Here is a 25579-nt window from a genome sequence, read left to right on the forward strand (position 1 = left end):
CCCCCCCCCCCCCCCGCCATCCGCCTCAATTTGATTGGTGGGTGGGGGTGGAGTGGGTGGGTCCTAGGTATCTCAGGAACTAGCAGGAGTTTAGAAAGAGTTTAATAATCACAGAAACAGGCGGGCGTCTCCCTTTCCCTAGTGCTAGGCCACCCTGGAAAATGCCATTACGTTCCTTTGAGAAGAATTTGTAGGATATATTTATCACAATATTTAGGGCCCCCTGAAGCAGACTAACATCTTCACTGTAGGGGTTCTGTGTCTATGACCTGGCTTCGTGTGGAGACTGGCTGGGATACTCCATCGTGAAGACACAGCCAGGTTTCAGGGTGCAGGCCCAGGGGTTTGCCTGCTCTAAAAATCAGGGGGCTTTTCAAAATCTCCCCACCATATTCTAGGTTTGCCCAGGGCACTGCCAAGTAGCAAACTTTACTGCCTTGTCTCTGCTGCGCATGGCCATGGGGTCACGTGTCTGTGTCACTTACTCTGTGCTATCTGGCCATTGTCACTCCAACACCCCACTGTAGCAGGAATTCAGGGGTCAGGGTAGTGGTATTTCACTTGTATTTTAATAAATAAAGCTTGCCTGAAGATCAGAGAGTAAAACAGCCCCCCCCCCTCGTCAGCCTTACAGAACAGGCAGTGGTGACACACACCTTTAATCCCAGTAGCCACACTAGTTTGCCGTAGAAACCAGGCGGTAGTGGTGCACACCTTTAATCCCAGCACTAGAGAGGAATATAAGATGGGAGGAGACAGCTCTCAGACACAGTCTCATTCTGAGATTCCTGGAGGTGGGATCGCCATTTTGGACTGAGGTCGAGGTAAGAGCCAGTGGCTGGTTGTTTTGCTTTTCTGAACTTCAGGTTGAATCCCAATTTCTGGCTCTGGATTTTTATTAATCGAGCTACAGGTCAGCTCAATGGAACAACCCCTCCCCATCTACCCCAGCATCCCACTGTAGCAGGATCCAGGGCTCAGCTCAAAGGAAGCCTCCCTCACCATCTCCATCTGTTAGAGTTTTTCTGCTGTTGCCCCCACTAATATATTACACAGCATTTTCATGTAAAGACACACATGTAAAGATGCCTTGACATGGAAGTCCAGACTCTCTGGATAGGCACTAATGCTAGTTTAGTCAATTTTTTCCTTTTTATTCGGTACTCAGCCAGCCCAAATTTTGCAACATCTTGCCTATGGCGACACTATTAATTGAATGTGTGTGTGTGTGTGTGTGTGTGTGTGTGTGTACACATGCACGTCAAGTACACATGAATTTGAAGGACCGCTTTAGGAGTTGGTTCTTCCCTCCTACCTTGTTTCTGAGGTAGGGCTCATTGCTTTTACGCAGTGTGTTTCAGGCTAGCTGGTCTGTTCTCCTTCTCCTCAGCTGGGATTACAGATGCATGCGGTCCTCACATCTGGTTTATATGGGGTCTGGGGCTCCAGCCTGAGAGGTGCCAGGCTTGCAAGGCAAGTGCTTCTATCCAGAGAGCCATTTCCACGGCTGTTTTTGTGGTTTTGTTTGGAGACAGAAGTCAGGCTGGCTTTAAACTTGACATAACGGAGGATGACATTGAACTCCTGACCTAGTGTATAGTTCTGAGATTATGGGTGCCGTGCTCTTGACCTTTGCTTTGCTGATACTACCCGTTCAGACCGCTCAGCACAGGTGGTGCTCTCAGCCACAATGTATCCACAACGTTACTGCTTTGTCTTCTAGCAGGGTTGGGCTGTATGTATTATTTACCTGTTGAAACATGCGGAAACTATGCATTTCCGTTTGTTTTACATTTATTATCTAATTAGGGGAGGATATTGGATTCTAAAATAAATTTGTGTAAGTAGATAGTATTATGTTTGAATTTCAATTCAGGGCAGTGACGGCAAGGTTAAAAGCACTGCCTGCTATTTCTTTGACAGAAAATGTCTTCTAGGAGTATGAACCTCTCCCTTCCAGTGACAGCCTGCCGTGACAGCACACACCTGGGGCGAAGAAATAGCAAGACAGAGAGTTCAAGGCCAGATTGCTAGTAATATAGCAAGACACCATCCCAGAGAGAGGAGGGGAGGTGGGTGGGTGGGGGACCGAGTCTGACTCAAAACTCATACATGCGCTTATCCACGGTGACCCAAAGCAGATCTGAAGTGCGTCGGTCAAGTTACAGAATTTGTTCTCTCTCTTTTGGAAATACGGTCATATTTAGTTGGAGAATTCCCTGTCCTATTTCCTTATAAACCTACGCAAGTTATTAGCGAACAGTTTGCTGAACAGAAGCAGCATGGAGTGGCCACGCACACACATATACACATACACACCACACGCGCACACATATACACATACACACCACACGCGCACACATATACACATACACACCACACACGCACACATATACACATACACACCACACGCGCACACATATACACATACACACCACATGCGCACACATATACACATACACACCACACGCGCACACAGAGACACACACACAGTCTGTAGGACAGCAGCATGGAGGGACCACACACACACACACACACACACACACACTGCGGAACAGCAGAATGGAGAGGCCTCACATCAGACAACCTGTGTTGTGTATGAGAAGAGTCTTGGGAGCAATGGCTTCACGGTGGGGGAGGGGGGAGTGTGTCTGCTTATCACTGGTGGCCGAGGAGGGGGACCCAGGAGGGTGCTCCCTCAGGGCCCCTTTCTGCATGAGTTGAACCACAATCTGGAGGGTGAAGCAGAGTAGCGTTGGGATGTCGCTGTTGACCTGGCAGAGCGGGTGGATGACACCCAAGGTGTCGAACAACTGCCATCACTCCCTTCTCCCATGAAATCTTCGGGGAGGCCCTGCCAACGGGGAGGAAGAACCCACAACTGGTTTGTGAGGGAACTGTAGAGGAAGGCGTTTTTAGCTTCACCCGGGCACTCCAGCTCGGATTTGCTGATCAACCGTCCTGAAGGCTGGCTCCATAGTCTGCTAGGGTGCTTGTGTCTGCTAGGGAGTGCCCCACCTCTTGCTTGTCTACTTGACATTTCCCTCTGGATCTCAGTTTCCCCACCCTTCACAGAAGCCTGTCCAGTCTGGTCTCTTCCTTCTTAAGTGACCCGCCTTGTGGCCCCTTATTTCAGTTAGAAATTATAGAATCAACAGTGACTATCTGGTTTATGGGAGTATCTTACTTGAGGTTTCTATTGTTGGGATAAAAAACGATCAAGCTGGGCAGTGGTGGCGCACGCCTTTAGTCCCAGCACTCGGGAGGCAGAGGCAGGCAGATCTCTGTGAGTTAGAGGCCAGCCTGGTCTACAAGACCTAGTTTGAGGACAGGCTTCAAAGCTACAGAGAAACCCTATCTTGAAAAACCAAAAAGAGATAAAAAACAACTTATACTTCTGCTTCCACATCACTGAAGGAAGCCAGGGCAGGAACTCCAGGCAGGAACCCGGAGGCAGGAACTGAAGGCCATGAGGGAGGCGCTACTTACAGACTTGCTTCTGCTCAGTTTGCTTTCTTAAACATCCAGGACCACTCAGCCAGGGGAGGCACCACTCACGGAGAGCTGAGCCTTCTCACACGAAGCATCAGTCAAGAAAATGCCCCCTCAGCTTGCCCCCAGGTCAGTATCTGGGGAGGGCATTTTATTAACGGAGGTTCCCTCTTCTTAAATAGAGTCTGTATCAAGTTGAGGTAAAAACTAGACAGCACAGTATCTTAATTACTTATGCTCCATTTTTTTTTTCCCTCGCCCAGTCACTGCCTGGATTACTAAGTATTTTCCCACATCTTAGAAGTACTTACTATGAATCGCTAAGGCTGTATTAGAAACCCCTGCGCTGGACAGAAGTCTTCTACCTGTCAGGGAAGCAAGACAATTTACAAACTTGTAGGAATGATTCAGCCAGGATTGTGCATTTTTTTTTTTTTCTTTTCAGTACCACCTCCAGCCCTAAGCCCAGGCTCCAGGCTCCCAATTTAGGGTAATGTGTGGCTTAGCTAGGAGGTGACTGCAGAAGTTGAAATGAAGGGCCGGAGCCCCTGTTTCTCCCGCCCCTGTGTGTTAAGAGAAACACTGGAATCGTGAGCCCAGGGCCTCCTTATGCTTTAAACAAAGGGACGGTCTGCACGGCGGCCAGGTGGCAGAAATTTGGGGCGTTGGAGCAATGTGATTAGGGTAGAGGTTTAGGAAAAAGGGGGTGTGACGCATTCCCAACGGTGAAAGTTGGTGGCCCGCGAGTCGCAAGCTTTCTGGGCCCCTGGGGTGTGTCTGCGAGGGTTTGCCCATCAGTCGCGCGCGCGTGGGTGAGATCGCCGGGGAGGGTCGCCGCCGGCAGCCCTCCTTACACCTCCCTACCCACCCCGGGGCTTCTGGCCGAGCAGGGTGCAGGTGCGGGAGGGCGCCGGGGCCACGGGCTGCGAGGAGCGGCTGCGGGCGGCAGGAGGCAGCGTCGGCCCGGGCGGCGCGAGGGAGGCAGCGCGCGGTGATGTCAGTGGCGGCCCAGCTGGCAGCGGCCGGCACTTCCTGTATAAAGGCGGGCGGGCCGGGCTGCGACTCCCGCGAGCCGGGGTTGGGCTCTGGGCGGCTGGCGGCGGCGGCCGAGCAGCGGGAGGGCTGTCACATCGGGGAGCCGGGCTCCCGGCGCGATCCCAGGGCTGTCCCTTCCGTCGCCCCGGCTCCCGGCGGCGTGACATCTGCGGAGCGGAGACCTGGATGTGCGCGCGCGCGCGGGAGCGGAAGAATGGCAGTGCTCAAACTCTGCGACCAGGTAGGGGCGCGGGGCGCGGAGAAGGGGGCGCGGCGGGCGCCGAGCGAGCGGAGCGCGCCCGGAGCTGTTTACGCGCAGGGCTGGAGCGTGCACGGACGGCCGCGGGGCTCGGCTCCCGCGCAGTCTCCGCCCTGGGCCGTCGCAAGTGCGCGTTCGCGGCTGGAGAGGGTCGGCGGGCTGCGGGAGTGGTCGCCGTGATGAGACGGGGTGGGGGGTGGGGGATGCGGGCCGTCACCGCACCGATCGGGGGAGGGGAGCCCCGGGCCGTGCTGCGCAATCGGGAGCACTCAGCCTGGGGCTGTCCCGGGGAAGGCTGCCCGCGGGGTCAGGAGGAGGAAGGTGGACGCCGGCAGAGAGGCTCGCGGCTCTGGAGCTCTCCTGCGCCAGGCAAGAGACTGGCCCGGATCCCCGCTCCGGTGGGGTCGGTTGTCTTCACCCGTTGGTTAGGACATCTCGACTTCCTCTTTAGTTGCCCAGAGGCAGGGTGTGGGTGGGTGCGGGATGGGGGTGCTGAGAGCTGAGAGACGAGCGCTCAGTTCGGATCTCCCAGTAGGAGGTGAAGTCAGGTCCCAGGGTGAGCTTACAGACGCTGGTGCCCCCATCTGCTTTGTTACTTTTCTGACTGAGACATCACACCGGGCAGCCCGGGACTTCTGCTCGAAGCCATGGGATTATTTGTTGAACCCCATTGACAGTCCTTGCTACACGTCTGGGTCTTTGACACTCATGGAAGTCCAAGCAAGTTGCGAGACAAAACAAAAAACAAAACAAAAACCCCAAACCTCTTTGTAGCTCTTTCCATGGCGGGGGGGGGGGGGGCGGGGGGGGGGGAGACCATGTTCCTCCAGGTCGGGGTCTACTCATCCTCAGTGAAACTGTTTCGGGGTCCTGATAACAGAGAGGCACTCTTGACTCTGACACATGATGCCAGACAGGCCAATCCTCGCTATTAAACATCTCAAACTTCTTTGGAGCTGTCTTGCTAGTTAGTACCCGGCCAGAAGGTCCTGCAACTTCAATACAGCCCAACCCATTGCAGGAGTGATCCCCAGTGATTTGTTTTGCTCTTGGATTGACTTTGCTTCAGCTTCTTGTCGTCCTTACATAGTTACAGCCCCTTCTCCTTTCCCTTCCCCCACCCCATTCAGAAGCCACTGAGTGGAAAACTGTTAAATTTAGCAGGGAGAGCAACTGCTAATTGGGGGCGAACCTGCCCCTCCTCACTGGCTCCTGAGCAGTGAACGCAATTGTAAACCGATATTAGGATTTTTCCTAGCCTTCATTCACGGCGTTCGCCAACTGTTAAGACAGTTGCATGCTTTAAGTCTTACATTGTTTTGAGTCTGGGTCCTGTCTACGTGGATGGTACGCGCACTTACGTTCTGTCAATTTCTAAACAACCTGGTTCTAGTAGGCATGGTTGTGTTATCTATAGTAAAAGATTTCGTGCAGAATTTTACTTATAGCGACGCAAATCACCTCTCCTGAATTCCTTAGCTTCTAAGTGAAACAGCTGGCCTAGAGAAGAAACAAGGCTGCCTCAAGACCCTCTACTGTTGGCTGGTGGTGTCGCCTCCCAGGCTCCTCTGTGGCAGAGAGCTGAGGCCTAGAGATAGCTCCTCTCTTTGGGCAGACAGCGAGGTAGGGGAAGGCATGCTCTCCTAAATCGCACCAGCCCTGGTGAAGCTTGTGCTGCCGGGTTCAACCACACAGGAAGTTAGTCTCAGGCTTCAGCGATGTCTGTCTGTGGAAACGCTTCTTAAGTACATACCCTCGGTTCCCCCAGTGAACTACAACTGCCGCCGGGGAGACAGAGATAGAACTTCCATTGGATTCTGTCTCCCGACAGATGGAGAGAGCCCAGGAGTTCCGTGACTCCAGAACACCTGAACCCACCAGGCTGTTTGGGGACCAGGCCAGAGGAAGACTGGGTGGAGTGGTGGTAGGGCGGGGTGGGGTGACAGTGGTGAGCCAAGATGGTTTCTGTGTTTCTTTGGGTCCAGGAAGTGTGTTTCTCTTGCCTTATATAGTCTTGCTTTGCGTTTTGAAGTGTGCTTCTTAGCCGTTGCTTCTGATCTTCATCTACTCCTGCTAACGACCCTTTGATTAAGCTTCTTCTAGAAAGCTTTGCCCCAGCACTGTGGATGGAGAGTCACCAGCATGGAATCCTGCTTCAGTCTGAGGTGGAGCAGCTTGCTCTCTACCTAGGGATGGCATAACCCTGGCATAAAACCCTCTCGGCCCCCCCTCCTACTGGTCCGTTCAATGCCTACTTGCAAGGAGGATCTTGACTTTTGGCAACAGCTCTTGGGTTTTTGGGTTGAGGACACATTCTTGCCACTGATAACTTTGAATTGTCTTGCTGTGCTTTTGGATGCCCTTGAGGTGAGAGGTGATCACCGGTGACATTTTCTGGCCTACCAACCCTGAAGTCTGGAACTGTCTGGGTGGTGGTGGTCGCTACTTCAGCAGCCAATCCTGCAGTGGTCTCTGAGTCAAGCGAGAGAGAAGCATTGTGTCTTTTCTGTTTTGGGAAGGCTGAAAAGAAATTGGGGGAAGGGAGAGGCTGATGTGGTTTTTAGTCTTCTGCTGTGAAAAGGAACCGGGAACCACCGCTGCAAACACGCTCCACTTAGCACTTCTGCATTTGAAAGTCTGTCCTTCTGTCATTCTTTCTCTCCCTCTCTCTTTCTTTCTGATAGTGTTTTGGGACCATTTTAGTTTGCCCAGGACTGAGGGGGGTTTCCCAGCTTTTGGTGGTAAAGCGGAGACAGCCCCAAGCAATTGGAGGAGTTGGTTGCTTCTCCTCTGCAACATGGTTACTCAGCAATGTAATTAATACAGTCCTATACCCATTTCCTCATAGGTGGACACGAAGGCATTTGTTTACATCTCCGGAGAACCGAGATAATCATAAGGTTGGAGTGTCTTTCATCACGTTCAAATAGCAACGTGTGTAGCTGAAAATAAGTGTTCATGCGGCCTTTTGCAGTTGGATTTAATACTTGAACTTTTGTATGGAACTTGTAGGGTGAATTCCTTATGTAGAGAGGTATAAAGAACTGTAGAGATTTCAGCGTCCGGCAGCATCAGCTTGGCTCTTTCCTTCAGTTTTTCCCCCTTTCAAAGTTCCGTAGCCAGGCTGGCGGGCGGCGTCCTTGCCCATGAAAGGTTTGCTTTTCTGCAGAGAGTTTGATAACGACAGCAGAACCGCTCTCCGGTTTGTAGAGCCCGGTAGATACAAGCTTCAGCACTTGGCTCTTTCTGAGCGTCCCGCCTGGAGGCCTTCTGGTTTAGCGTCTCCTCGCCAAGTCCTAGCTCACACTCCCGTCCCCCACCTCCTTGCCAAAGGCACTGTCTGGCAGCTTCGGCCAGAGACTAGAAATCCTGAAGCTTTGAAAGCAAGATTTCTGGCCACAGTGTGGGGCCTTTGGACACGTTTTTATCAGGCCGTCCTAGATTTTCCAGCCACCCTTGGTCTGCGAGCCAACACTGCCCATGCTACAGGAGCGAAGGAGGAAAAGAACAAATTTAACTTTTGGACTCTGTTCTGGTCGCCCGTGACCCAGTGGTACGGTTCTGCGAGTGTACCCGACCGCTGGCCTTTCATGGCTTGCGCCTAATCGTGGCTTGTACCCTGGGCCTTTGTGGTGGTGAATCATCTCTTCATCCTCAGCCACCCTAGGTGGATGGTGCGGCTGTCAATCCTGCTGGATGGGCGAGGAAACAGGAGCAGGGAGGGAGGTTGATGGACTTGTTCAGGTCACGCACCCAGAGAGCAGCTGAGGGCAGTGACCTCCCCTGCCCGTCTGATTGCATAAGTGGGGTTCTGGTACAGGCCATACCTTTCATAGCTGACCAGGGAGCAGCAGGTACAGAAGGCAGGTCTCTTCCCTCAGTTACGGGGGAGCTCTGTGGAGCATCTGAGGGTGGGGTCAGACCCACCTCTGTCAGAGTGAGAACCTGCACTGAGGCCTCTGCCCCTAGCTGCTAGTCCCTGGCTTGTCCCATTAACCTTGCCACCCCTGCACCCACCGAGTGATGCGATAGAACATGTTGATTCTTTTCTTGATTGTATTTTTGTACGGCATGGGAACTTTTAATCATCTTCAACATTGGGGAACCTTAGGAAATCAGAGAGCTGGACCAGCAAATGGCGAGTTTGAAGCCTCCATAGTCAGTTGAGATAACTGCCCTTGACATCTCCATACGCTTCCTTTAAGGGTCTCTTTAGCCAGGTACAGACCCTTACACTTCTGTGTGATAGTATCAGTATCTCCTGTTGTGGATGTCTGTTTTCTAGACCGGGGACTTTTCGAAATAAAGATATGCGTCCCTTAAATCCTTTACTGTCTGCTTCAGGATAAATGAAAGTCCGGCCCAGAATAGATGGAGCCTCCTTTCTTAAAAGAATGCGCTAAGTTTCACTTCCCCTATTCTCAGAGGAGAGTAAACAGAAGCCCAGAAAGGCGCAGTTCTTATGCAAGACGTAGAACTGACACCATCCTGAGAAGGTTTCTATCTCAGCGACATAAATACAATGTATTAGCCTACGGTGTTTAATGGGTATTATATTTCCAACGTAATGTTAAATTATTTTAAAAATTTGTAATTCTTTAATTTTTTTGCATTTAAAAAATTTAAGGTGTGTGTGTGTGTATTATGTTCCTGCATATGTGGAGGTCAGAGGACAACCTGTGGGCGTCTATTTTTTTTCTCCCACCATGTGGGTCTTTGAGCATCGCGCTTAAGTCTTCAGGCTTGATGACGGGTGCTTTTTACCTCTGAAGCCACCCGGCCAGCTCTGCCTAACTTCCTATGAGCCAGACATCTGATAATGCCGTGGTTTTCGAAGTTAAGACACGACTCTTATAGGGGGCGACGGAGATGGCCCAGTGGGGAAATCTCTGCTGTAGAAGGCCGGCAGCTTGGCTTAGATCACAGGAACCCGTGCCATGCAAAGACAGAAGGACACCAGCTCCGCAGAGGTGTTCTCTGTTGGCCACATACATGTTCATCATGGTGCATGTTAACTTGGGTCCTCTCCCCCCAGAAAACAACAAAAATCTGCTACAATAGATTTCCACACACACCCCCAAAGAAAATTTGATTTTGAAGCTAATATCTTAAAAATGGTACCGGAAGGATGGCTCACTGGATAAGGCATTTGCCACCAAGCCTAGAGACCTGAGATCAGTCCCTGGGACTCACGTGGTGTGAGAGAACCGACTCCCGCAAGTTGCCCTCTGACTCCCATGCTTGCGGCATGGCCCACGTGCCCCTCCTCTCCGTCAAGAAACAAATACAATGGAAGTTAGGAAGAACGATAGCGGTGGGCTTAGCTGTTTTAAGAGTTACTGGCCTGTTTGTGGGGCCCCTGGCAGTGATTCAGGAGCTGGCCCTGATGCATGAGCTGGATTTTTGGAACCTATTCCCCAGGGTGAGATGCCTCGCCCAGCCCTGATGCTGTGGGGAGGAGCTTGGTCCTGCCTCATGCTTTGTTGACTCCCATGGGAGGCCTTATCCTTTCTGAATGGAGCCGGAGGAGGAGAAAGAGTGGATGGGGGGGGGGGATGGGGACATGAGGTAGAGGGAGGTGGGGGGAGGGGACGGAAGGAATGGAGGGAGGGAAACTCTTGTTGGTATGTAAAATAAATAAAAGATTAAAAAAAAGAACTCTTGGCATTTAGCATTATTTGGAAGTCTCTTTATGTGTGAAAACTCTTGGTTTACCTTTTTCTTCCTGATCTGTCATGTACTCAAACACTTAAAAATTCTCATAGACAATTGGGAGTGCATAGACTCTGGTGACCATGTCATTTCCCTCTACCCCATGGCCCTTTGAGAACCGTTAACGGTGCTGTTAAATATTAACGGCCAAGGGACCTTCCAGGTATGTCTGTGTACACAGTCACACGCAGACTCCTATCTTGCCTCTGTTTGCTCGCCTGAGGCTTGACAGCGACGGGTTTGGCTTCGTGAGTTCGGTTTACACTGGAGCCTGCTGGCCACGTGCCAGCCCGAGGTTAGAACACGGCTTCTACCTCACGCGTTGGCTCTGGCAGGTAACCGTGGGTTGCAAGAGCCAATCATTCTGACTCTTCTTGTCCAAGATGTGGGAGGCTGTGGTGACCGAGGCTGTGTCGCTGTGGGCCTAAGTCGAGGAGATAGCGGACGGGTGTGTAAGACTGATCTCTGGGCTCTAGGTTTGTCAAGTGAAGACGCCGGACTGGATGTCTTGGTGGTGCCTGAGCTCTGCCTTGTTCCTCCCATGCTCAGTCCTTCTAATGGAGTCTGCTTTACAGTGTCTCCCCCGCGTGTGGCTGATGTGTGTGTTTGCACGTGAGTTAAATGGTCTCAGGTTCCCGAAGAGGTTTATTCACCGTTAGCGGTTTAGAGACTGATTCTTGTTCTTTCCCTACTTCAGTTTATGGGGAATCTGAGCGCCTGTTTTATAGGTGGCTTCTTTTATTACTCGACTCTTGTCTGCCTCTGGTGATTCAGAAGTTGACGGCAGACAGTTTTCCTGGGCAGTGTTTGAGTTTGTGGAGAGTTGGGGACCTGAAAGGTGAAATTAATGATTCACAAATCAGATTTCAAACTGTGATAGTCGTTCCGCCTGGACACGGTACACTTGTCTGTAATCCTAGTATCAGAGCTGGAGGCGGGAGGATCGGGAGTTCAAATCCATCACCGGCTATCCTTGGCTCTGTAGTGAGTTCAAGGCCAGCCTGGGCTACGGAAAGACCTGTCTCAAAACCAAAACCAAACCAAACCAAGCCAAAAACCTTTTACTTGTCTCCCCCTTTGAAAACTAGTTATCTTTAATCCTGGAAGACCATTTGCCCCAAGGAAGCTTCCAGAGCTTTTAGTAAAATTAGAGTTGTAGAGAAACTGGTGTTGCCCTGACATGGAAATTTAGTGGCAGTTCTAACTTGTCTCTGGAAGTTTCAATATTAAATTACTTTGGTTTTCATTTGACTTATTTAAAAAATAGCATCAGACTGATAATAAAGGTCCTAGGATTCCACTTAGGGAGCTTCTAGTATTTACATGGCTTTTCGCAGTCCCCGGCATTGGATTTTCTTGTCTATATAAAGAGGCTGCCGGGTACAGATTCTTCTCAAGTTTTTAGCCTCTCCGATTGTGAGAAAGCGTCCTCCCTCTTTGTGGTGACGGAAGCTTTAGCCTTTCCCTGGCCTGATAAATGTACTTTGAGTCTTGCTGAAGGACCATGGATTCGTTCTCCAAGGTCTTCTGAGATGTCCAAGAACCAGGTGTGGAGACACAGGATGCTCTTAGTGTGGTCCTTTGAGAACTGTCTTGAATTGTTTTCACTTAGGGGAAGCTTTTCTTCCAGACCCTGGATCTCACATGAGCCATGGTGAGCTGGGCCAGCGTGGGCCAGCGTAGCCCAGCATAGCCCAGCATTCTGAAGCTTCCATCCAGAATAGAGCAACCAGGGTGGAAGAACTTAGGCTACGCGGTCTTCCCTGCTCAAAAGTCTGATCCCACTGAGTGAAAGCCAAGGTCGCTCGATTCCTTCTGAATCTCTACGTCTCTGCTTTTCCAGTTTCCCCAAAGTGTGATACTGGATGAGAGCAGGTGCGACGTTAGTCATCTCCTAGAGAGAGGACTGGAAATGAGCTGGGGCGTGTCGTGAGATTTAACCCCGCCAACAGGCCCATGTGAGAGCTGACTGTCATTTCATTTTGCCAGTGAAGAAAACGAGAACCCAGAGATTGAGGAGTTTATTTAGGACCCATGAGTCTGGGAATCACGGCGTGGTGGGCTCGACCCCAGATTATATGGTCTTAGTCCTTCTGGCCTCTGAGACAGGGCCACTGTCATAAGAGATCCTTGACACTGTTTGGCCTTGCCTGGATACCTGGAGAAGTCGGTCTGAATCTTTGCAATGCTCATTGCATCTGCTGATTTCATAGGCATGGTATTTTACAAGTTAACTCAAACCTGCCTCATCCCAGGAAGAAAGTTGATATGTAAGATGAAGTAGACCTTCTGGGGGTCTTTTGTATCCATGATACCCCCTGCTTTGGTGGAACGGTCCTCTTGTCCTGGCAGCGTTCAGGGGGCAGGTGTGCGTCTGGGAATAGCAAGGACTTCGTGGAAGGGAGCTGGATGGTTTCGGTGGCACAGGCCATGGGCAAAAGAATAGTGAAGGTCTGAGATGCTCTGTGTTTTAAAGTAAAAAGTTAAAATATACGGGCTCTGAGGAAACTATAAGAAGCAAATGGCCCTGTTTCTCAAAGAACACACCAGTCACGGAGCGGGTGTGGGGAGAGTTGAGAATGAGCGGATTAAAGAGAGGAATTCTCACGTGACCAGTCAGAACTGGTGGTCTGGATTCTGATCTAAAGAAACAAAACTATACCTCCACAGGATGGTGTTAACTAAACAGGACTGGCTATGTGGTGGTTAATGTGGGCACTGCAGCTTTTTCTAGGAAGACAGTCCTCTGGAAAATTAAGAGACAAAGCCACAAAACTTTACCATCTGCTGAGGTGAACCTAACAATAGCCACAGCACTTCTGGAAGCAACTCCCCCGCCCCCCTTCCTGTTCCCTTTGTGTGCTCTCAGAGGTGACCCCTCTCACCTGACAGCTTGTCTTCAAGGTCCTCATTGTCTTTGACTGATTGACAGAAAATCACAGTCTGAGCAGGGTGTGGTGGTGCTCAACACTTGGGGAGTAGGGTCAGGTAGATGTCCTTTCCTGCCCCCCCCCTTTTGGATTAGGGTCTCTCTGTGTAATCCTGATTGTTCTGTAGCTTGCTGGATAGTCCAGGCTGGCCTCAAACTCACAGAAATCCTCCTGCCTCGGTTTATTGAGTGCTGGGACAAAAGGCATGTGCAACCACCCATGGTTTTCCTCCCCCCTGGTTCTCTCTCTCTCTCTTTTTGACAAGGCCTTGAACTTGTTATATAGCTGAGGATGACCTATAATTTCTGAGCGTCTTTGCCTCCCGAGTGCTGGGATTACAAACCTGCACTACCACAGGGTTTCTGTGGTGTTCAGGATCCAGTCCAAGGCCGTGTTCGTGCTATGCCAGGCAAGCAGCCTACCAAGTGGGCTCCCAAGAATCCCATCTTGACTGTTTTTTAAGAGAGCTTGGATTCGGCTTCTCCCTGTTGGATACCTCAGTTCAGATATTTGGAAGGGAGTTTAGGTATTAGAGCTGTTCTAAGTGACTATGTTGAAAGTGGCCTTGAAAGTGGGTTTTTGTTTCAACTGCAAGGCATGATGGGACAGGGAGAAGCTACAAGGTCAAGTGACTAAATGACTCGTCTGTCTTTACGGTGGGTGGAACTGGCTGTCTGGAACTGGCTGTCATGGGCAGTGGTTTTAGGCATCAGGATCCTGTCATTTTTATTTCTACCCATGTGAAACTTTTTTCATAGCTTTTTTTTTTTCTTATTTAAACAGAGTCCAGATTTAAGGATAATGAAGGCCACAAGGCTAAGAAGTGACCCCTGTAATCTGAGTAAACAGTACGGTCACCGGCAGTGTAGAGGTGCAAAGATTCTAGACACTTTGGACCCTTGAGGCATTTATCTCTTGGGGCCACCCAGGTGAGCACAGCCCTTAGTTCTAATTAAAGACAGTTTTCTTCTGAGCCCGGCTTTTTAGCAAAAAGTCTCAGATTAGGTTCTCTGGCACTGAACTTCTGCATACAGTCCTTTAAATATGGCGTCTCATTTGATCAGTATTGATGAGCACGCTGTGGGGGAACACTGAAGTTGATGTTTGGAAGTTTGGGCTGTACACACAGCTTTGATCTTAGCTTCCACCTTAGTCTTTCTGGGCCACAGTTGTCCTCGGCTGATGCAGGAGTATCTGCTTGTGGGGAGCCTGTGGCACTTCCATGGGAAATGTCTTAAGATCAGTAAGCAGACATTTGTGGTGCTTTGCCAATAGTCCCTGAATCTTGGCTCCTCGTTGGTCAAATTAAAGAGATGAGTATTTGAGGGTCAACTTCAGCTCTCTCAGAATAGGTTTAAGTGATAGTTTTTGTTTGTTTAATTTATAACCTTTACTCTTGTTTTATTTCTCTCTAACGTAACGACTGTGGCACACAGATACTTGATTTTTGTATAAATTCTCTTTATCAGGTACCCTGCGTGTCAGGTCCTACAATTTAAAAAGAAAGAGTTCTTTCTTTTTGTTTCGGGTTTTCTCTTGTCATTGGCTTCGCGACTTAACCCCCAGAGTTTACATTTAGACGGGTTCACCCGGATAAGCGTGCGTGGAAAAGACTGGAGTTTGTGGACGTTTTTGGGCCAAGCTGGTGAAAAGGACTTTGGGAAGGCTAGAATGCTGCCTTTTCCCCACATGGTGTCAAGTGGCCTTTTTGAGGCTGTGTCTGAGAGCAAAACAGTTTGCCAAAGCTGTCATCATAAAGAGTCATTAAGAAAAGTGTTATGAGAGAATGTTCAAGAACTTGGATATAGAATTTCAGGCCTCAGGTGGATATTTATGGGGTAAAAGGAAAACCGTCCATGTAGACGGACGGGGCTGTAGCTCAGTGCTAGAATGAAGGACTAGCATCCAGGAAGCCCCAGGTCTGGTCCATGGTCCTATTAACAGGGACAGAGGAAACCGTTATGAAGACAATAAGAAAAACACGGATCCTTGAGGTCTCTGAAGAAAAAAATTTCAAAGTATCAGACAGACAGGAAGGATACATTGTAAAATGTCGTTTTAGTAAGGATACATTGTAAAATGTCGTTTTAGTAAGGATACATTGTAAAATGTCGTTTTAGTAAGGATACATTGTAAAATGTCGTTTTAGCTTGACTCTTCTTTCTCTTTTAGAGTGACAGGATACATTACTTAAAGGGGATGGAGCCCCGGCATCATTGGATACACATGTGTGTTTAAATTTAAAACACACTTGTTCTACCAGTAGATACTTAGGGTACAATATAGCAAGGTAATAGGAAAACGAAAGGGCAGAACAACCACAGCAAAAACAGAAGAAAGAAAGACGTGGGGGAGGGGAAGAAAGCTAGGAAAGGTTTTTGTTCTTTTTTTTTTTTTTATAGTGGAGGAAGTGTGGCTGGGAACACCTGTAATCGCAGCACTGGGGGTTAAAAACACGAGGGGCAGGAGTCCACCGCCAGCCTCAGCTACATGAGTAAGTTTAAGGCTGGGGGCTGTGTGAGATTAGCTCTCAAAAAAAATGTACAATGAAGATGAGAAGGAAAAGGAGGCAGAAGAAAAGGCAACGGAGGAAGGGACCAGCTAGGGCCTGGCAGGCGGTGGATTGTGTGGGTTTCTGCAGGGCAGGGCTTTAAGGTTCCCAGATTCTGCGCTAAACTAATCAGCTAGCTTCTCCCCGAAGCGATTAACGTGCACACGTGTGCCTCCGCGTCTCAGGGTTGGAGATACCCACAGTGGAGGTTGTTAGTTAAGCCAAAAGGGAAGCACAGCCAGAGGCTGCACCTCAGAGGGCCCGGATGGGTACTGTGGCCCAGCAGAAGGTCCTGAGAACAGGGTGTGGCCAGTGACAGAAGAGAAATGATTTTGCATAGCGGAAGGAAGTCTTGGGGCTCCTGCACCTAGGAAATGGTCCCTGTGGCATCTCTGCTGTTAAACGGCCCCATTTGAGCTCTGTGAAGAAGTCGTTTTTTAGAAATCACACTTTACTGTTCCCATCCAGTGGTTTTTTTTTTTTCTTTTTTTTTGGCTCCATTCCCACCAAAAATTGTTTACGTGATCCTGGCTAGTCATTTTGTCTCCCTGGGTCTCAGTTTCCCCTTGCATGGCATCAGCAGGGAAGTACCCATCCCCCCTTCAATGGCGAACGTCGTGATCTAAGGTCACTGAATCGCCAGCCTGGGACGGCACATCCTGCCTCATCCCAAGGTCTGTTTAAAGATGATCATTCCCAAGCCTTACAGATGTGGGACTTCGGGGTTTGAGACCGAGCTGACCCTGGCTGGGCCTGGCGGCTGTAATAAGAGGTAGAGAGGCCACTTGGGGCCACTGCTGACCGTTGCTGATGGTGTTGAAACACCAACCAGCAACCATTTTTTCCCATCGTCTGGAATTAGCAGCCCCACAAATGAGCCAGGCCTGCTCCCTGTCTAGAAAATACGGTTTGCTGTCTCAAGGTCTACCTTAAAGGAATCCTAGGGTTTCTGCTGTTTCAGCCATGATCACACAGCACCCCGTGGGGCTAGTGATGCTCCCAGGTCTTAGCAAACCCCCATGGAGCCTGCCTGGGCCTCTCCATGTGTGTGTGTGGGGGGTACCAGGCAGTATCAGATGATGCTAAGGAAGAGGAGCTTGTTTTGCCACAGCCTTCTGCTGAAGAGGCTAGGAGTAGCATGGAGCATAGATGGCTGTGCCTTGGGGCAGATTCCTTTCCTGGCTGCTGTGTCTTTAAGGCTGGCTCTCAGAGTAGAGACCAGGCCTAATACATTAGGGACCAGAGAAGGAAGAAGAGGAGGAGGAGGAGGAGGAGGAGGAGGAGGAGGAGGAGGAGGAGGAGGAGGAGGAAGCTCTTGGTCCCTGAAACTCTACCGCAGGGAACTGGGTAGGACAGGGGGCAGGGGATGGAGTAGTCTTTTCTGCCATGGCTTCCATCTTTGCAGCCGTGACCAGGGTCCAGATGTGACCAAGGCCATCAGGCTGCTGCTGACGTTGGCTTAAAAGACCGTCCCTGAACCCAGGCTGATAATACCAGCCACCCTCACACACAGAACAGTCAATGGAGTTTTTTTTTTTTTCCTCTCATAAGGACTAAATGTTACCTAAAATCCTTCAGCCACCGGTGAAGTCATCAGGCAGAATAAAAACTTTAGGATGGGGCCGGGAAGAATACAGTTGTTGGTTTTTAACATCGTACAGGGACGGGAGCCGTCGGTGACTCTAAGGGTTGGCAGATTTCTGTTTCCTGGCTGAATCCTGCTGACCACCTGCATTTGTCGGTGCCCATGAGCTAAGAATAATCTTCACATTGTTGGATAGTTAAGAAGGATCAAAACGATTGTACTTTACGACACACACACAATTCTAATAAAGCTCATATTTTGGTGTGTACAATGAAGAGTTGTGTGGAGCATCTCCTCTTTGGTTGGCTTGCATTGTTGGTACTACTTTGAGGCGAGGACAGAGACGGTAGGGCCAGCGAGGATAAAGATATTTACTATCTAACCCTTTGCAGACCGAGATTTTGGGGCCTGGGTGTCACCTCAGGTTAGGTTCAGCCCCGCAGGCTTCAGAAGGCACAACACTCATTACCTGGGCTGCACTTTGATGTAGGTTTAATTAGATCGAGGTGGGGATTCTTGCTCCAGGGGAGCGTAGAAGCTTGCTTACCTTTTCTGGGTCCGGTTCTCATGTTAAAAAAAAAAATCCTCTTTGAAACAGAGTTTGTTTGTCCTCCAAGTTTCTCTCCCTCTAGGAGCTTGGTAGAGGAGACCATGTGTTTATACTTTAAACTGGATGTTTAGACTCTTGGTGTGGACCCAGGGAAGGTTAGTATGTACTTTTAATGCATTCAAAGAGGCCGGATGGGGAGGTGTGCTTATATTTGGGAGCAAAACAGAAATCCCATTTTCTGCTGAAAGTACTGTTTCTAGTTTTGAGTAGAGACTAGATCGGGAGATGACTTTAATTTTGTGGAAAAGGGTAACTTCAGGCAGATCTTTTGACTGTACAGCCCACTATTAAAAAAGTATTTGAGCTGCCAGTTTATCTGTGTTCCTCGCCGTTCTGAGGGTTCTTGAAGGAGCTGTTTGGAAGTTTTCGAGGGAGCTATGCATTCGGGTAAGTGTGTGTACCTGTGTGAGTCCATGTGTCCAGTGTGCATTTATTTCATCATAATCATAAGGAGAATCCCCTTCCCCATTCTTTTCCTGGTCTTTGTCGCTTAGCCTATCAGCCTATTGCAACGCTTCCAGGCCTAGAGTCGGCCTATCGTGAGGCTTCCAGGCCTAGCATTGAAGTTGCTCTTGGATCAGCAAACCTCGGGGTCCTCCTGTCTCCCCCTACCCCAGCGCTGAGATTAGCAGACCTCGGGGTCCTCCTATCTCCACGCCCCCCCCCCCCGCCCCATTGTTGAGATTAGCAAACCTAGGGGTCCTCTGTCTCCACCCCCAGTGCTGAGATCGGCAAACCTTGGGGTCCCACTGTCTCCACCTACCTCAGCGTAGAGATCACAGGTTGTGTTTTCCTGCCTGATTTTTCACCTGGGTTCCTAGGAGCCGCCATCCACTGAGCCATCTTCCTAGCTCCAGAGGAATTAACATCTTTATTTTATTTTTTAAAATTTTTTATATATATGAATGTTCTGCCTGCATGTATGTCTGGACACTACATGTATGCCTGGTGAGTGAGGAGGTTCTAAAAGGTTGTCATAGCCCCTGGAAGTGGTTGTGGGGTGCCACGTGGATGGACCAGGGAATCAACATTGGATGCTCTGGAAGAGCAGACAGAGCTCTCAGCCACTAAGCCATTTCTCCAGCTCCTGGAAATTTTATTTTGTTCATTAATTTCTTTGTCCTGAAGATTTTGTCTGTGTGTATATTTGTATGTATTCATATGTATGCAGAGGTATGTTTGTATGTATTCATGTGTGTGTAGAGGTATGTTTGTATGTATTCATATGTGTGTAGATGTATGCTTGTATGTATTCATATGTGTGTAGGTGTGGGTATGCATGCATAGAAAACCAGAAGTTAATATTAGGTCTTTTTTAACTGTCTCCCTTCCTCCCTCCCTCCCTCCCTCCCTCCCTCCTTTCCTTCCTTCTTTCGTTTTTTTCTTATGTGCAGTTTGTGTGCAAGATGCATGTGTACGGGCACACACGTCACAGTGCACATGTGGAGGGCAGAGGATAACTTTGTGGGACTCGTTCTCTCCTTCCATCTTGGACCCCAGGGATCCAACCCAGTTGCCAGATTTGTGTAGCAAATGTCTAATTATTATTATTATTATTATTATTATTATTATTATTATTATTATTTTATTATTTCTGAGACAGGGTCTCTCTCTGAGGCCCTGGCTAGTGTGATGCTTACTATGTAGTTCAGGCTGGTGTTGAACTGAAATCCTTTTGCCTCTGCCTCCCACGTGCTGGGATTAAAAGTCTGTGCCGTCATGCTTGGCTTGAGTGTTCAGGCTGTCCCACTGAACCTAGAAGATCAGGGACTGGCTAGACTAGTGGTCGACCAGTAGTCCCTAGAGACCTTGCTCTCCCCCCTGCCTCACCCAGCACGGGGATTAGAGGTGTGCTCTGCCTGCGGCCTTTTTAGGTAAGCACTAGAAATCTCTAGAGATCTGACTTTCGGTCTGTGCTTGCTCAGCAAGCATGCTTTGGACTGAGCCACCTCCCCAGCTCTTCTTCTGAGGGCTTTTTCAGTCAGGCATTCACCAGGGCAGCTTTTAAAAGACCCCCACAGGAAGTCACGGTCCCTGTGCGCACACTCTCAGTTTCAAGCTTTTAGCTTGGCTGCTCTAAGGAACCTGTCCTGGGTGGACTGAGGAGCCCCAGCCCAGAACATCTCAGTGGGGCATTTTCACCTCTATCTCCAGTCTCTACAAGATTTTTTTTTTTTTAAATATAAACCGCGTATCCCCTGCACGTTTTTTAGTTGGAAGCCTGAAGATTTTCTTCGCAAAGTTAGAAAGATACAGAGGATGTAATTTCTGGCATAATGTAAATATTGATTTTTCAAGTGGAAACACTGTATCACTGTTTAAATTGTATTGAGTGGAATTTAAACACGGTTGTGATCTGATGTGCCTGTCAGCAGTCCAAATTTTATAGTGTTTCTTTTTCCCCTTGAATTTTATTCAAGTGTAGTGCCTTTTTTGGATGGGTGGGGGGCAAGGTTCCAGCCCAGGCTGTCCTGGAACCTGTCATCTCCCTGTCTTAGTGTCGGGATTGAAAGCACGCACCACAATGCTGGCTGTGAGGCAGTTTTGCAAAAAATCGTTATTTATTTATTTATTTATTTATTTATTTATTTATTTATTTATTTATTTATTTTTGGTTTTTCGAGACAGGGTTTCTCTGTGGTTTTTGAGCCTGTCCTGGAACTAGCTCTTGTAGACCAGGCTGGTCTCGAACTCACAGAGATCCGCCTGCCTCTGCCTCCCAAGTGCTGGGATTAAAGGCGTGCGCCACCACCACCCGGCTTGTTTTTATTTTTTTAGGCTATAATTGCATCGTGTTTCCCTTCTTTTTCTTTCCTCCAGACTCTCGCCTGCCCTTGGCCATTGTTGTGATGCATTTAAAATGATTTCATCTATGACAAATTTTGGGGTTGAGTTTGTAATGATTATTAGCAACATCTCCACACATAGCTTACAAACTGGATTAAATATTAATAAAACATGCAGACTTAGATTCTTATTGAAATACATTTCTTGGTCTCAGAGTAGGGAGCTATTTATTTTAACACTATTCACTAGTGGTTAAGATAAAATCAACATGTAAGTTGGATAACAGTCCCATACTACAAAATTATTTTCTTGACTTCTATTGAACTAGTAACCCAAATACTGAAAAAATTGTGTTTACCAGTAAGTAATGAGTTGATGTAAATAAAAAGTATGGAGGTCGGTAATTTATATTACCATGTTTTGATCGTTTATGTCACCAGCTTAGGTCAGAAGGCCCTAAACTGCCAGCGTCTCTAACCATTTGATCTATTTCCGTGAATGACCTTGATAATCCTCGGATCCTGACTTTTGGTGCACAAACTTCAGCTTTCTGCTTTGGATGGGAGGAGCCTTTCCTGTCTGTTCAAGCCTTGCTTAGCTAATTAAAGCTGACTGGCATTGCCCAGCTTCCTGGTCAGGGCCCCACCCGTCCTTAAAGGCGAGCTCACGTGTTTGTGGAGAACTTCCTTCTGAGAGGCGGGCACGGGGCTGCTTGTCAAAGGATAGTCTCCCAACTTCGAGTGACTTTGAATGGACCATTTCTCAGGTGCTGTGGTCTTTTTGTGCCTGAAGGGCAGCTGGAATCTCAGAGGGTGAGGAGAGCATCTACCTTGGAACCAGGAGGAGAAGGAAGCCGCTGAAGAGGGAAGTGAAAGGGTGGTGGTATCGGGAAGGTGTCCACACGGAAGCTTATTCCCGCAAATGCTCCATGCCTGCAAACTTCCTACAGAGATACTCTACTCTTGGGAGACAGAGCCTCAACATGGTGGAGCTTGTGCTAACTTGCGGGGCAATCGTTATCACCTCCTTCCCCGGATTCGCATCAGGTTGCCGTGTGGCATCACCAAGCACGCAGGACAGACACATAACTCTCACAGGAAGTGCGGTTGACCTTTGCAAACCCATGTTGCAATTGTGTGTCATGCCTTAGGTACTGGAAATCCGTGTTGCAACTGTGTGCCGTGCATCAGGTACTGAAACTTTAACATTTGAAGGCGAAGGAGGGAGAAAACGTAACCACTCTTGGCACATTCGGATTAATGAACTCAAACGGAGTCATCACCATTTTTCTGTAGCTCGGTTCCAGCGAGTGATGATGACTAGCTGGCTTTGTATGTGTGGGTTTGGGGAAGCAGTCTCCTCGGCATTTGAGTCTCTCTCTGAGTCTGATGGAGACTCGCTTTCAGACCTATTGAATGTGTCGTCATGGCTTCTCCTTATGCCCTACTCCGCGTAAGTGATTAGCTTAACAGATACAAGTAGTAGTGTCTGAATTAGGGGTTCTGCGGCTGTGAAGAGACACCCTGGCTACAGCAAGTCTTCTAAAGGAGAACATTTAATCGGGGGTGGGGGGTGACTTACAGGTTCGGAGGTGTAGTTCGTTCTTGGCATGGTGGGAAGCACGGTGTCAGGCAGGCAGACTTTGTACTGGAGATGTAGCTGAGAGTTTACGTCTGGGTTTATAGGTAACAGCGTGAGAGAGTGACAGTGGGCATAGCTTGATCATCGGAAACTTAAAAGTCCACCCCCTGTGACACACTTCCTCCGACAAGGCCACACCTCCAGAAATGCCACTCCGTGGGCCTATGGGTGCCGTTTTCACTTAAACCCACCACAGATGGGTTGTAAATGTGATTGAAGGCCTGAATATTTGAAGGCTAAGTTCGAATATTGATACATCCAGGTGTTGTTTTTTATAATGGATACTGGTACGCCTTGCCTGAGGGGGTGCATCTGGTGGTGACTTCAGCTGGTTTGTTGCTTTCTGAATTAGCCACAATCTCCTGATGATTGAAGGTAGATTATGGGACTGGTTACCTTATACTAAATCTATTACTGAGATCCAAAATGAGGTATATTTGCTGGTGGATGCCAAACGGATTTGCCTGGCGTTTCTGTGACGTGTTCTCTAGCACCAAGAATGGATTTTCAACCCAGACAGTCAATCTGGACAGTGGTGGTGCCTGCTCCAAATCCTCAGGAAACAGAGGCAGGCAGATCTCTGAGTTCAAGGCCAGCCTGGCCTACAGGGTGAGTTCCAGAGAAACTCTGTCTCAAAAGAACAAATTGCAAAACAAATAGACAAAAGCAAAATATCCCCCAAATCTCCAAAGCAAGAACAGATTTTAGAAGATAACACTGGTATCCGGTGGCTGGTGTTGGCTGGCTTCTCTTGCTCGTCTCTAGACCAAACAGAAACACACACATCCTCTCTGCCAAGTACTCAGTGACGTCACAGGCAGGCCCTACAACACAGCTGCTTTCACGCTTCTCCTTTTCTGCTTGCTGGAGAATTAACCTCTGCAATGACTTAACTCATTTTTTTTAAAGATTTATTTACACATCATGTATACAATGTTCCTCCTGCCTGTACACCTCCATACCAGAAGAGGGCGCCAGATCTCATTACAGATGGTTGTGAGTCACCATGGTGGTTGCTGGGAATTGAACTCAGGACCTCTGGAAGAGCAGCCAGTGCTCCTAACCTCTGAGCCATCTCTCCAGCCCCGACTTAACTTAGTTTTAAAGTGGGAGGATATATAATGTTTTTTTTTTCTGTAACATCTGAAGGTTAATTTTTTTTAAACAAAAATAGACTTGAGAGCTTAGCAGGGAGGGATGGGCACAATTGTTGCAGAGGATCCAAGTTCAGTTCCCAGCACCCTCAGCAGGCTGCTCACCACCACTTCCAGTAGCTCTATGGGCACGAGCGCTGTACTGTGTGTGCCAGCAGGAAGAATCTTTTAAAAGAGACTTATTGTTGAAAGCAATTATAAGTTTATAGCAAAATTATCAGAAGCTGCAGGCTACTTCCATATAGTCTTTGCCTTGCCTCAGTCTCCCCCCCCAGGTCTCCCCCCCCAGTGCTCCTAGAATCTTCCACCAGCATATTTGTTACAGCAAATCTGACTGGATGCCAATACACCGTGGTCACCCAAACCCTTGTAGCTTACGTCAGGACTCACTTCTGGTGTTACCTGCTCTGTGGGTTTTAACAACTGTCAAGGATACAAATTCACTTCAGTCTTTCTCTGAGTAGTTTCCCTGTGCTGAAAACTTCTGGGCTCTGTATTTTCGTTTCTCTCCTCCCAACCCATGGTGGCCTGGGGCTTTCTACCGTCTCCATGGGTTTTCCAGGTTATCATGGAGCTGGATGACTTTTGTTTATTAGCAGTAAGATAAACCTTCTAGAACTTTAAGGGAAGCTTTAGAGATTTTTCATTTCATGGCTTGAGACTTAACCAAAGTTACACGTTTTCCAGGTTTGGATAGAAACAAACGCGCTCAGCTTCCTAAAGCTGAAAATGTTATCTAGTATTGTTTAAAGTAAAATTAAATATTCTAGGGAGTAAAGAGATGCATTCGCAAAAAGGTCAAGGTGGATGGAGAAATTCTCACAGGGTTTAGGAATTCTTTAAAGAATCTTCAGGCCTAGTCAGGGGGTGTGGTGGTGCATGCCTTTAATCCCAGCACCCTGAAAGCAAAATCAGGCAGATCTCCTAGCCAGCCTGGTCCACATAGTGAGTTCCAGGACAGCCATGGATACAGTGAGATCCTAATTTAAAAAAAATGCCTATTTTGATAACATTTAGAAAATAAAAGAAGATTGTTTTTAAATTAAGACAAATGCTCTTACATAGAACTATGCCCTGTTTTATTGCCAGGTAGGACTGGAAGCTATCCAGTCCAAGATGCTGAGAGAGAATCACGTGATCACAGCTGGGGTCATGGGGAATCCTGGTAGAGCATCAGGACTCTATTGGCCGAGCACTGCAGTGGTCAGCTGGACAGACTTCCTTCCCTTTACTTTACAGATTGCGGTGGTAGCACTATTGGCCACACCCAGAGTTAGCTGCGGGGTCAGACCTCTTGTGTAGGTGAGGGAATGGTTGATTACTTTTACTGGTACAAGGTAAAGCTGGAAAATTGATTGATCCCCCGAAGCGATCACATTGAACACGCTGATATTGGTTGCATTCAGCAAAAGAGAACCTGGTGCTGTATTATTATGTCAATTTATTGATCTTGTCAGTTCATTGATCTCTTTAAGCCTTATTCAAGTTGTATGTCGGTCAGAATGGAGTTTCACAGTTTCCCCCTTTTGATTCTCCCGCAGTCTGCTCAGCCGAGGTCTATTTTGCAGCTTATGACCAGAGCGTGCCCGAGAGATATAGAAGGGCGGTTGGCTTTACAGCTCCCGCTGGCGATAGCTTAAGAAACTTCTGGGGGTGAAGGTGTAGGTGTCTATGACGATCTGCTTGGTGTGTTTACCGGAAGTCAGTGAGACTCATTAACCCTTTAGAGCTGATTCCTGGGCTCAGAGGATCCACTGCCCCAGTTTCTCAAGTGGCTGCGGCTACAGCTGCTACTGTCCCTGTCTCACAGTTGGCCCCGTGGT

General features: G+C 48.6%; 1 protein-coding gene across 7 annotated transcripts in view; it reads left to right on the top strand.

The window, feature by feature from the left end:
- Window positions 1-4527: 4527 nt before the first annotated feature.
- Ankrd44 (ankyrin repeat domain 44) overlaps window positions 4528-25579 on the top strand; it is a 220869-nt gene continuing 199817 nt past the window's right edge. For 6 of the 7 annotated variants that reach the window (XM_050159187.1, XM_050159191.1, XM_050159188.1 and 3 more), the window contains exon 1: window positions 4528-4768. In XM_050159187.1, the coding sequence (XP_050015144.1) occupies window positions 4742-4768 (27 nt within the window). In that variant the 5' untranslated portion in view covers window positions 4528-4741. Of the gene's footprint in view, window positions 4769-10829; window positions 10947-25579 lie in introns of those variants that run through there. The other variant, XM_050159190.1, reaches the window with a different exon arrangement.

The sequence above is a fragment of the Alexandromys fortis genome, unplaced genomic scaffold, assembly GCF_014885135.2.
Source record: "Alexandromys fortis isolate MF-2015 unplaced genomic scaffold, M_Fortis_MF-2015_v1.1 scaffold_65, whole genome shotgun sequence".
Lineage (NCBI taxonomy): Eukaryota > Metazoa > Chordata > Mammalia > Rodentia > Cricetidae > Alexandromys > Alexandromys fortis.